General features: G+C 41.3%; 1 protein-coding gene across 3 annotated transcripts; it reads right to left on the bottom strand.

Moving 5' to 3' along the window:
- Nucleotides 1-298: 298 nt before the first annotated feature.
- On the bottom strand, nucleotides 299-11,183 carry ogg1 (8-oxoguanine DNA glycosylase). 3 transcript variants are annotated; one of them, XM_059503037.1, is made up of 8 exons: nucleotides 11,087-11,183; nucleotides 10,551-10,706; nucleotides 9,719-10,077; nucleotides 8,633-8,812; nucleotides 1,591-1,769; nucleotides 1,115-1,262; nucleotides 658-707; nucleotides 299-540 (listed from the first exon to the last, which is right to left on the bottom strand). In XM_059503037.1, exons 2-8 carry the CDS (start codon nucleotides 10,658-10,660, stop codon nucleotides 376-378), a joined length of 1,191 nt encoding a protein of 396 aa, XP_059359020.1. In that variant the 5' UTR covers nucleotides 10,661-10,706; nucleotides 11,087-11,183; the 3' UTR covers nucleotides 299-375. The 3 variants fall into 3 exon arrangements, with proteins under 3 accessions (XP_059359020.1, XP_059359019.1, XP_059359021.1); XM_059503036.1 differs by lacking the exon at nucleotides 11,087-11,183 and adding an exon at nucleotides 10,869-10,971; XM_059503038.1 differs by lacking the exon at nucleotides 11,087-11,183 and adding an exon at nucleotides 10,869-10,889 and having other exon boundaries at nucleotides 10,551-10,703.
- Between the last annotated feature and the right edge of the window lie 409 nt (nucleotides 11,184-11,592).

Here is an 11,592-nt window from a genome sequence, read left to right as displayed (position 1 = left end):
TCACTGATGGCAGATGGACTATTCTGATGATACTTTTCATACTTTCCTGAACCTTGACACTTGTTATTTATTTGCCAGTCTAGGGGCAAGCCTACCAGTTTTTATCCAAAATATCTTAAATTGTGTCCAAAGACGAACAAAGCTTTTACAGGTTTGGAACAACATGGGGGTAAGTGAATAATGACAAAATCTTCATTTTGGGATGGAGTATACCTTTAAGTGTAAAATATGGTCCTTTCTCTTACCAATAACATTGAGCTGTCAGATTTTGTAGAGGTTTAAAATTTATTAATCTACATTTATTGAAAAAGAGCACACTGGAAGCAGACTTTCTGTAGCCTGAGTACAGTATGTATCCACAATGTCATTTTGACCTTATGTCCTCTGCTGCTTTTTGCCTTTTTTTCTTTTCTGTTTTTCCTCACATCTGTCATGTCTTCTCTCCTTCATCTTTTTCTTCAGCTCTGTTTTCTCATCTTTCAGTGCAGGAATCTCTTCTTTCAGCTTCTGAAACCTCTTTAGATCAGCACAGAAAAGTACCTGAGACCCAAAAAAGACAAAAAGAATAAATCATTCTGTACTACTAATAATAATAATAATAAAAAAATACCATAATATTATTAATAATAATATCCGATGATGTGAAGTATTACTTACAGAGTGTGCCCAGCCTGCATAGGGACCCCAGAGTTTTCTAAAGAAGTCACCTGCAAAAGAGAATAAAAAAAAATCTAATTTATTTTAAAAGTAAAGTAGGAAGTCGTGGCCTAATGGTTAGAGAGTTTGACTCCTAACCCTAAGGTTGTGGGTTCAATCTCGGGCCAGCAATACCAAACTGAGGTCCCCTTAAGCAAGGCACCAAAACCCCAACTGCATAAATGGCTGCCCACTGCTCTGGGTGTGTGTTCACAGTGTGTGTGTTCACTGCTGTGTGTGCACTTTGGATGGGTTAAATGCAGAGCACAAATTCTGAGTATGGGTCACCATACTTGGCCGTATGTCACGTCACTCACTTATTTTTTTTTTTTTTGTGTGTCAGTCCAAAATTAACAGGCACAATTGCTATGCTGTTGTGAGTGGTTTTCAGGATGGGGTATCATTTTTGGGTACTAACCAATCTCTTTGTAGACTCTATCAGTCAAAGTCTTCTGGCTGCTCCCACCTGCAAAGCAGTAGTCACGTTTGGCAATTTGCCACACATGGGTGTCCACAGGAAGAGCCTCAAACTTATCCAGTGACATCAGACATACACAGTCAGCCACCTAATCCCAGCAAAGATAGATTTCACAAATGTAAGACAGTTATGATAAATGAATGCATTTAATAGCTAGAATAAACAGGATAAAATTAAAATAAAATATCTCATGGTAAGGGAAGTATGCAGTAAAAGGGCATATGCCAAAAGCATACTCTATCCAAATATACAAACACAAAAGTGTTGCACTGCATTGTAAAGAAAGTTAAAAGAGAAAATCCTCCATAGAAGCAGTTGAGAATGCTACAGTACTTGTGTTGCAACTGCAAGTTTAGAAGTTCCATTCATGTACTTGTACATTTTTATGCATAAATGTAGACTGAATAAATAATTACTTTGAGACCAACTCCTGGAAGAGCTCTCAGTGAATCTCTGGCCTGCAGGTAGGGTGCGCTACGGAGTGACAGGAGCCAGTCAGGGTCATGAGAGTTCACTATGATTTGTGAGCTCTGCTGCAGGAAACGAGCACGGTAGCCAAAACCCAAATCACGCAAATGCATCTCCACACTAGGATCTGTCACATACATACAAACATTCAAATATTAAACATTAAGTGCTTTATAATTTGGGATTATGATACATAAATGATTTTGATAACATTTATTCAGCAGCCAAATATTTTTTGTATAATGATGGTGTCACAGTGTCTGGGTTGTGTTCCCTGGGTTTCCACTAGGTGTCCTCCTTTCTCACGGTGTCTGTCACCTTATCACTTCCTGTTTCCCTTATTTGGTCACCTTCCTCCTGTTGAGTATTGATTGTTCCCCACCTGTCTCCTGTTCCCTCATTATCCTTCTGTGTATTTATACCCGGTCTGTCTGAGTCTGTGTTACGGAGTCTTTGTTTAATGTCCTATGATTATTCATGTCCGTCGCTTCTTGCCTTGCCTTGCCTTGCCTTGCCTTACCTTGTCTTCTTTATGTTGGAATTGGATATTCTGGTTTTGACCCTGCCTGGACTGTTTACCCCTTTTGGATTACACTTTAATAAATGACTTACCTGCGATTGGTTCCCTCTCCTGTGTTTTCTGTAACACCGATCGTGACAGAAGGACTCCGTCACACTAGGAACCAGCGGTATGTCATTTTTCCCTTCCCCAGCCAAGATGGCGGAGCGGCGAACCAAGTACCTTCGGTTGACGCCCTCCGCCAAGAGGGCAATGAAGTGGGTGCCCTGGCTCAGGTGTTCTGGTCCCTGGCCGAGGGCATGGGCATGGGCTACAACGATGTGGCCCTCAAGGACTATTTCAATGGCGGGCTGGATGATCCAGTGTCTCATGAGGAGATGGCGCAGTTAGAGACACTGGAATTTTGGGAATTCGTGCGCTACCTGCAGCATCGGCTTCGGTGGGATGCCCCAGCCACTTCTGTCTCTTCCGTCGGGGTGGTCGTCAGCCCAGCACCACTGCCCAGGATGGCAACCAGCCAAGCGCCACAACCCAAGATGGCCACCAGTCCAGCACCACTGCCCAGGATGGCTAACAGCCAAGCGCCACAGCACAAGATGGCCGCTAACCCAGCGCCAATGCCCAAATTGGCCACCGTTCCAGCGCCACAGCCCAAGATGGCCGCCAGCCCAGCGCCAATGCCCAAATTGGCCACCGGTTCAGCGCCACAGCCCAAATTGGCCACCAGCCCAGCACCACAGTACAAGATGGCCGCCTGTCCAGAGTCATGGCCCAAGATGGCTGCTTGCCCAGCGCCGCTGCACAGGATGAGAGTCACAGCTGACCCTCTGGAGTTGAGTCAGGTTCCAGTTGATCCTCCGGAGCCGAGTCAGGTGCCAGTGAACTCTCCAGAGCCGAGTCAGGTGCCAGTGGACCCTCCAGAGCCGAGTCAGGTGCCAGTGGACCCTCCAGAGCCGAGTCAGGTGCCAGTGGACCCTCCAGAGTCGAGTCAGGTGCCAGTGGACCCTCCAGAGTCGAGTCAGGTGCCAGTGGACCCTCCAGAGTCGAGTCAGGTGCCAGTGGACCCTCCAGAGTCGAGTCAGGTGCCAGTGGACCCTCCAGAGTCGAGTCAGGTGCCAGTGGACCCTCCAGAGTCGAGTCAGGTGCCAGTGGACCCTCCAGAGTCGAGTCAGGTCCCAGTGGACCCTCCAGAGTCGAGTCAGGTCCCAGTGGACCCTCCAGAGTCGAGTCAGGTCCCAGTGGACCCTCCAGAGTCGAGTCAGGTCCCAGTGGACCCTCCAGAGTCGAGTCAGGTCCCAGTGGACCCTCCAGAGTCGAGTCAGGTCCCAGTGGACCCTCCAGAGTCGAGTCAGGTCCCAGTGGACCCTCCAGAGTCGAGTCAGGTCCCAGTGGACTTTTTGGAGTCAGGGCTAGTCGCCGATGACCCTCCGGAGTCAGGGCTAGTCGCCGATGACCCTCCGGAGTCAGGGCTAGTCGCCGATGACCCTCCGGAGTCAGGGCTAGTCGCCGATGACCCTCCGGAGTCAGGGCTAGTCGCCGATGACCCTCCGGAGTCAGGGCTAGTCGCCGATGACCCTCCGGAGTCAGGGCTAGTCGCCGATGACCCTCCGGAGTCAGGGCTAGTCGCCGATGACCCTCCGGAGTCAGGGCTAGTCGCCGATGACCCTCCGGAGTCAGGGCTAGTCGCCGATGACCCTCCGGAGTCAGGGCTAGTCGCCGTTGATCTTCCGGAGTCAGGGCTAGTCACCGCTGATCTTCCGGAGTCAGGGCTAGTCACCGCTGATTTTCCGGAGTCAGGGCTAGTCACCGCTGATCTTCCAGAGTCAGGGCTAGTCACCGCTGATCTTCCAGAGTCAGGGCTAGTCACCATGGACTTTCCAGAGTCAGGGCTAGTCACCATGGACTTTCAGAGTCAAGTCAAGTCACTGGTGATTTTCAAGGACTGAGTCAAGTCACTGGTGATTTTCAAGGACTGAGTCAAGTCTCTGGTGATTTTCAAGGACTGAGTCAAGTCTCTGGTGATTTTCAAGGACTGAGTCAAGTCACCGGTGATCTTCATGAACAAGGGCAAGTCACCTCTGATCTTCATGAACAAGGGCAAGTCACCTCTGATCTTCATGAAAAAAGGCAAGTCACCTCTGATCTTCATGAAAAAAGGCAAGTCACCTCTGATCTTCATGAAAAAAGGCAAGTCACCTCTGATCTTCATGAAAAAAGGCAAGTCACCTCTGATCTTCATGAAAAAAGGCAAGTCACCATTGATCTTCATGAGCAAATACAAGTCACCAATGATCTTCATGTGCAAATACAAGTCACCAATGATCTTCATGTACAAATACAAGTCACCAATGATCTTCATGAGCAGTGTCAGGCCAGCACCAATCTTCTGGAGTCCAGTAAGAACACCAGGGGATTACCAGAGTTTCGTCGTCCCGTTGGTCCAGCCGCATGGAGGTCTGCTCCGCCTTGGGGGGCTCTGGTCCTGACCACATGGCTGTGGTGGTCTTCCGCTCCGCCCTGGGGGCCTTCCGCCCTGACCACACGGTTGTGGTGGCCTTCCGCTCCGCCCTGGAGGACTCTGGCTTCGTCCACAAGGACGTGGTGGTCTTCCGCTCCGCCCTGGGGGCCTTCCGCCCCTGACCACACGGTTGTGGTGGCCTTCCGCTTCGCCCTGGAGGACTCTTGCTTCGTCCACAAGGACGTGGTGGTCTTCTGCTCCACCCTGGGGGGCTTCCGTCCTGACCACATGGTTGTGGTGGTCTTCTGCTCCGCCCTGGGGGGCTTCCGCCCTGACCTCACGGTTGTGGTGGTCTTCTGCCCCGCCCTGGAGGACTCTGGCCTCACAGTGTCTGGGTTGTGTTCCCTGGGTTTCCACTAGGTGTCCTCCTTTCTCACGGTGTCTGTCACCTTATCACTTCCTGTTTCCCTTATTTGGTCACCTTCCTCCTGTTGAGTATTGATTGTTCCCCACCTGTCTCCTGTTCCCTCATTATCCTTCTGTGTATTTATACCCGGTCTGTCTGAGTCTGTGTTACGGAGTCCTTGTTTAATGTCCTATGATTATTCATGTCCGTCGCTTCTTGCCTTGCCTTGCCTTGCCTTACCTTGTCTTCGTGTCTTCTTGTCTTGTTTATGTTGGATTTGGATATTCTGGTTTTGACCCTGCCTGGACTGTTTACCCCTTTTGGATTACCCTTTAATAAATGACTTACCTGCGATTGGTTCCCTCTCCTGTGTTTTCTGTAACACCGATCGTGACAGATGGTAAACTGTAAAACTAACTGTTATCACAGGCAACCCACTTCTTACATATAATGTATGCCATTTTCATGTCTATCATATCACGACATGCTCTTTTTTTCTCACATTATTAAAAAAAATTAAAGGGATGTTTCACGCAAGTATGAAAAAACTGTCATTACTTCTCAATATCATGATGACTTCAATTTATCTTCTAAACACAAAGATAATAATATTTATGTAATCTCAAAGGTATCTGTCCCTCCACTGAATATCCATTCTCATAAAAACTATTACACTTCAGAAAGTGAATATAACTTAAATACAACCTATATCCATATGAGACAGTTTAATACTAAGCAGTTTAATGCAAGTCTTCAAAAGACATGATATTGTTGACAGTGTTGGGGAGTAACTAGTTACATGTAACGGCGTTACGTAATTTAATTACAAAATTATTGTAACTGTAATTAGTTACAGTTACTAAGAAAAAATGAGTAATTAAATTACAGTTACTTATGAAATTTTTAACGATTACAAAGGGGATTACATTTGAATATTTACACACATCCACATACAGATTTAACTGATTTATTTCCCAAATTGCACTGACTATTCTGAGACATACCGCCCTAATAATTTCCGGGATGCAGAAATACAGTCTGGTTTGTAGAATCCAGTCATAAAAACGGAATGCCTAACGCGGACGGAATATGCCACATTTTGGATGACTAAATCAAAAGTAGGTCAGTACACTTGAATCAAAACATGACATGGACTAGTGTCTGTGAATATTAAGCCCCAAAAATGCAATATATGACTTGCACATTCTGCGTGTCTGTGGAAATCAGGCGCGGACTGGACACCGGGAGAACCGGGACAATTCCCGGTGGCCTGGCAGCCGATTTTGCCCCACTATTTAATATCATTATTGTATAATTGCCTGCCGAATGTACTAAAGCGATCATTTGTGAATCCGCCATTTGATAATTAAATCTCTAATAAATCATGAATTGTTAGTCATGACGCGTGCGCTCTCCGCGCCTCCGCCAAACGGTTTTGATCAGACTCAGAGTAATCAATGCGAGAGAGAGAGAGAGAGAGAGAGACTGGAGCAGTGGACTGCTGGAGCAGAGAAGCAGAACTACTGTTCAGGGTTTCAGGTCAGTTTCATCTGTAGAGATGCTTTTTTGTCTTTGTTCTTTTAATCAAGCAGCAGCACGTTGCTCATCAGTCATCACTCAAAATACTATATAAAGGACATCATTATTATCTGTTGTAATGTTACAGTAGTAATTTAGCTGAAAAAAAATCCGATTTTTTTTATAGGTTTAGGGGGAGCTACGACAGACAACACAACCCTTACGAAAATTAACATTTTAATATTTAACTATAAATAAATATAAATAAATCCAGAGAAAATGGTTACTATTGTTTAACTGTGGTAACCAAAAATGTAAAATTATTTTACAAATGCATTTATTTAAAAATAAATACAAATCCATTTGCAAAAAAAAAAAAAGTTTTTTTTGCTTTTATATAGGCTAATAAAAGCATGTTTAACTTTTGTAAGGGAAAAACATGACTCGTGTACAGTATTAGGATTTTTCTATAAAGATATTGTAGTATTGTAGAGTATTGTTTGTAAAGTATAGTTTTGTTCAATCTTGAGTATTAAAGTCATGAGAGAGATGGATAACAGGGACAAAATAAAGAGACTGAAGAGAAAAATAGAAGTGAAGGTGCAGTTCAGGAGAGAACTTTTAATTATTTTGCATGTCCCCAAGCTAAAGATTTAAACCTTTTTTTATGTCAGGTCCAAACAAAAAATAGTTTTGTCCATGAACTGGTTTGTATGAGTTTGAATTTTCCAGTCTGAATTTTTTTCCCAGTCCGCCCCTCCTGCAAAGACATGGTTTCATTTACTACACATGCCTACTGAAGCTCGCAATGTTTTCAACCTGTGCCGCCTCAATATTCCTCATAATTCCTAAAACTGCTATGTGTCACTTCATGTGCATTTTACTTATTTTGAGAAAACTATCATCATATACAAAGAGACAGCAGTTTAAAAAAAACACCAATATTTCAGGAGTTTATTACACAGAATACGTCACATGCTTATTAGATAACTGTATTTAAGTTGATGTATATGCTTTTATTTATTATTCTTTAATTTTCACAAATTTATAAAAGTAATCAAAAAGTACTCAAAAGTAATTAGTTACATTACTTTAATAAAGTAATTGAAAAAGTTACACTACTATTACATTTTAAACAAGGTAACTTGTAATCTGCAACCTATTACATTTCCAAAGTAACCTTCCCAACACTGATTGTTGAACAGATTTAATGATGATTTGATCTACAGATTTAATTTCAGCTTTTATTAACAGCATACATGACGCTCAAGAACAAACCTCATTGGTTCTTGCAGAAGCTTAAATGTGCTTGCACAACATGTGAGAACAAGTCACTTACACATAAAGCAAAGTTTTGGGTGAATGGGCTTCCAATGGAGGGACATAATTTTTCCAGACATTACGATATCTTTTTTTGTGTTGCAAAGATTAAACACAAGCCTTATGGATTTGAAACGCATGGGTGTGAGTAAATATTTTTAGGGTAAACTAATTGAAATTTAAATATTCAATATTTCAAGTTTATTCATTTATTTTTATTTAGTAAATACCAAAGTCCAATTTTTATTTTATTTATATTTTTATTATTTTAATTTAATATACATTATATTCAATTGTAGGATCAATGGACCACTTGTACTGAGCTTCATGATGTAATTATGAATTAAAATAAATGGCCAGCCTGTTTCTGGTTATTTGCAATTGATTAAATATTTGTTATGAAGAAAATTTTACAGGTCTACAATTTCAGAAGCAGAAAATTATATATTTTTAATATTACTGTATACATTATCTTTAAAATACAGAGGTTTTTAAAAAAAACTTTACTTCAACCAAACTAGTACTAGAAAACAATGGCTGGTGAACACTGTAACTGTATCACTTTGAACCCAAAATCACAAAAGACTTAACAAGATTAAGGGTGTACCAGCTTGCTTTAAATAAAACAATATGCATTACTGCAGTGCTCTATGTGTGAGAGGAGAGATGCGACAAATTTATGCACAGGATAACTAAGTCATATTAAGCAGTATTGAACTAAAACATGTTTGATTAGCTACTGCATTCTATAAGCACTAATATAGCTACCTGTAAGAGCTTGGAGAGGGGGGAAATCATGATAGGCCACGTCATCAAGCTTGAAGAGGAGAGCCCCGAGTGTCTGACACAGTCTGTCGACCATGCCTTGAATCCGCGAGATGTGATTATTAGAGCTACAGATGAATGAGAAAAGACATTCCACAGGGTCTTGACGCAACAAACGCACTCCTGAGATGTTCAAACAGACAGATGCAGAAAAAAAAGGTGTTTTGTATTAAGAACTGTTCAAAAGAACCTTTCTTCTACATTGTTAAAGGTGAATGCAGCATATTTTGAATGATGTTGCACATGCAAATATGTCAGTTGTCTTGGATATATATTATTGACACTTAGCAATGCTAATGCAGCCTCATGCAGAAGTGAATATTTTCAGTTACAGATGTTACTGTAATGTAGATGTGCACTCAGCCATGATTAATCTGTTTCTTGAAAGTATATTACATTGGATCTAGATTTTTCAAAATAATTTTTCTGTTCTATATGTTCAAATATTCTTTTAATGAAAGAAAAAAAAATCACACCTGGTGCCGCTTAAAAGGTGGAAATTACATATTGTCTCACATATATGGTTTTGAAAACATACCGAGCCCAGGGGGTGTCAAAGTGCTGGGCTAGATGAAGTATTAATTGTAGGGGTTCCCAATATATCTTTGTACACATACTGGTGCATCTCAAAAAAATTGAATATCACGGAAAAGTTCTTTATTTTTTGTAATTTAACTTTCTTTTTTGAAATCTTTAAATTTGTGTGTGCAATGAAACTAGAATATAAGAAAGTTTGCTTTTTTTTGTTAAATTCCAAAAAATAAAGACCCTTTTAATATATAATTTTTACTAATTATTATTATTATTATTTTACTTAATGTCAACCTGTGAATGTCAGGAGTGGAAAAATGCGGCAAATTCAATTATCTACAGCATGTTTTACTCTTACCAAGGGTGTCGGCATTATAAGAAAGCACAATATATGCTTTAATTGTATGGAAGCACCATGAACATTCAGGCAAACACTGCATTTGCGTTCAGTAGAAAATCATATGACACAAGAAAAATTCCTAAATTAATTTTATGTACCTTTGAAGATGTCTGCTGTATGTTTGAAGTGTGGATCCACAGTGCTCCAGTCCCTGTAGAGATCCCCTAATTTAACACCCAACTGGAAATAGTCCCTCAGAAGTTCCTCCTCTTTGTTGTCAGGATCTGACATCACTGTGCAAAATCCCGCTTCGTCCTGCTTCATGTCAGTCTTTCTTTTTGACATCTTCCCCAATAACTGCTCCTCCTCTTCCACCTTCCATTTCTGTTTGTTTTCTGTTCCTGGATTTATTTGATGACTGTAAACATAGTACCATAACGTATCCTCTGTTTGAGTTAGTGTCCACACTTTTCCTCGCATTACTCCCGTCCAATGACCATCTCCAGTCTCACGCCATCTAAAGGAATGGGCAATATGGTCATTCTTTATAGTGGAAAACTAAACACAGAAGTTCATATGCATTATCAAAAACACAGCTTGTTTAATTCTAATGCTTTGTTCATAATGGAATACTAGTTTACTAATTACACAATACTACACAGTGCTACTGTACTGTACACTACTTAATTCACTTCTTTCTTTATTCATTTTATTTTTTAATACTGCCCATATTTTCATATCAGTATATTAGTATTCAGCAGCTTGGTGGGGGTGTTGTTAATTATATCACACATGAGGAGGTGGACCAGTCATTTACAGGCAGATATCTTAAAGGTACAGTATCGAAAACAGCCTGCTTAAATCTGAGGCCTAGAAAATTTCAAATTTAAATGGACATCAAGGAGTTAATAAAATGCAAAACATAAAATGTGACCCCTATAAGAAAAGTTTCTGTTGAAGACAGCAATGAAACAGTAATATATAGTTTACCGGAACGTCTGACCACATCCCAGAGTGAGATCCAGCCGAAGCTCTGACCGGGGACATGACAGAGACCGCCATGCCTTACAACCCGCAGAGAGCAGAGCATGCTGGGACATTATGTAGCTCTGTTCCTTACACCGTTAGGACAAGCCAAATCAGCTACTGTGATAACAAAAATACATTAAAGGAAACAATAACATAAACTAAAACAGATGTAAATGCATGCTATGGAAACACACACAAAACTATGGTTTGCACATAACAAAAAGTGAAATGTACAATGGTCTGTAGCTAACAAAGAGACACAGATAAGTCAGACTATACCAGTATACCTAATATATCTTCATACATGTACAAAAGTATTTTGTAATCCATTTGGTTGTTGCTAGCTAATGTGTAACTTAATGCACATTCTTCCAAGCGACGTTCGACGGCTCATAAAAAGAAATCCTCCATCAAGGTGCATTCAAATCGTAGTTTGTTTGTTTTTATACCAGATTTTTTATTATTTCGTATTGGAATTTAGTCAGTAAATAAATTACGTCTAATAATGAAAAGGATTGTCCTCCGAGATACAAATAGAAACCGTCTAGTAAATGACGGTGATTGGTCCATCCTTCTTCTGTTGCTTCGGCAGACTAGACACATCAAAGGCGTATTGCTGCCCTCCTCAGTTCATTTGAAGAACTCCTCTTAGTGGATTACATCCTAACATAAAATCCAACTCGGTGTAAAAATGTTTATAGTGTGTGTGTGTGTGTGTGTGTGTGTGTGTGTGTGTGTGTGTGTGTGTGTGTGTGCTCTTGTTTTTGTGACATATAAGGACACAACTCTGTATAATGACATGGGTATGACACAGGTATTACAGGGAGAGGGTGACTTATGAGGACATAACCCATGTCCCCATCAAAACGCTTAAAAATCATACAGAATTAGCTTTTTTGAGAAAGTAAAAATGCACAGTTTCCTGTGAGGGTAAGGGTTAGGTGTAGGGTTGGTGTAGGGCCATAGAATATACAGTTTGTACAGTATTATATATATATATATA

This window comes from Carassius carassius, chromosome 21 (assembly GCF_963082965.1).
Source record: "Carassius carassius chromosome 21, fCarCar2.1, whole genome shotgun sequence".
NCBI lineage: Eukaryota > Metazoa > Chordata > Actinopteri > Cypriniformes > Cyprinidae > Carassius > Carassius carassius.
Note: the sequence above shows the minus strand (reverse complement) of the source record. Positions and strands in the feature narration are given on the sequence as shown.

Excerpts from the sequence above, each read along its gene's own strand:
- ogg1 (XM_059503037.1), bottom strand. The coding sequence starts at position 10,660 with ATGTCCCAGCATGCTCTGCTCTCTGCGGGTTGTAAGGCATGGCGGTCT. Across the intron at positions 1,770-8,632 it reads CCCTCTCCAAGCTCTTACAG|ATCCTAGTGTGGAGATGCAT; the intron begins GTAGCTATATTA and ends TGTATGTGACAG. Across the intron at positions 541-657 it reads ATGCAGGCTGGGCACACTCT|GTACTTTTCTGTGCTGATCT; the intron begins GTAAGTAATACT and ends TTTGGGTCTCAG.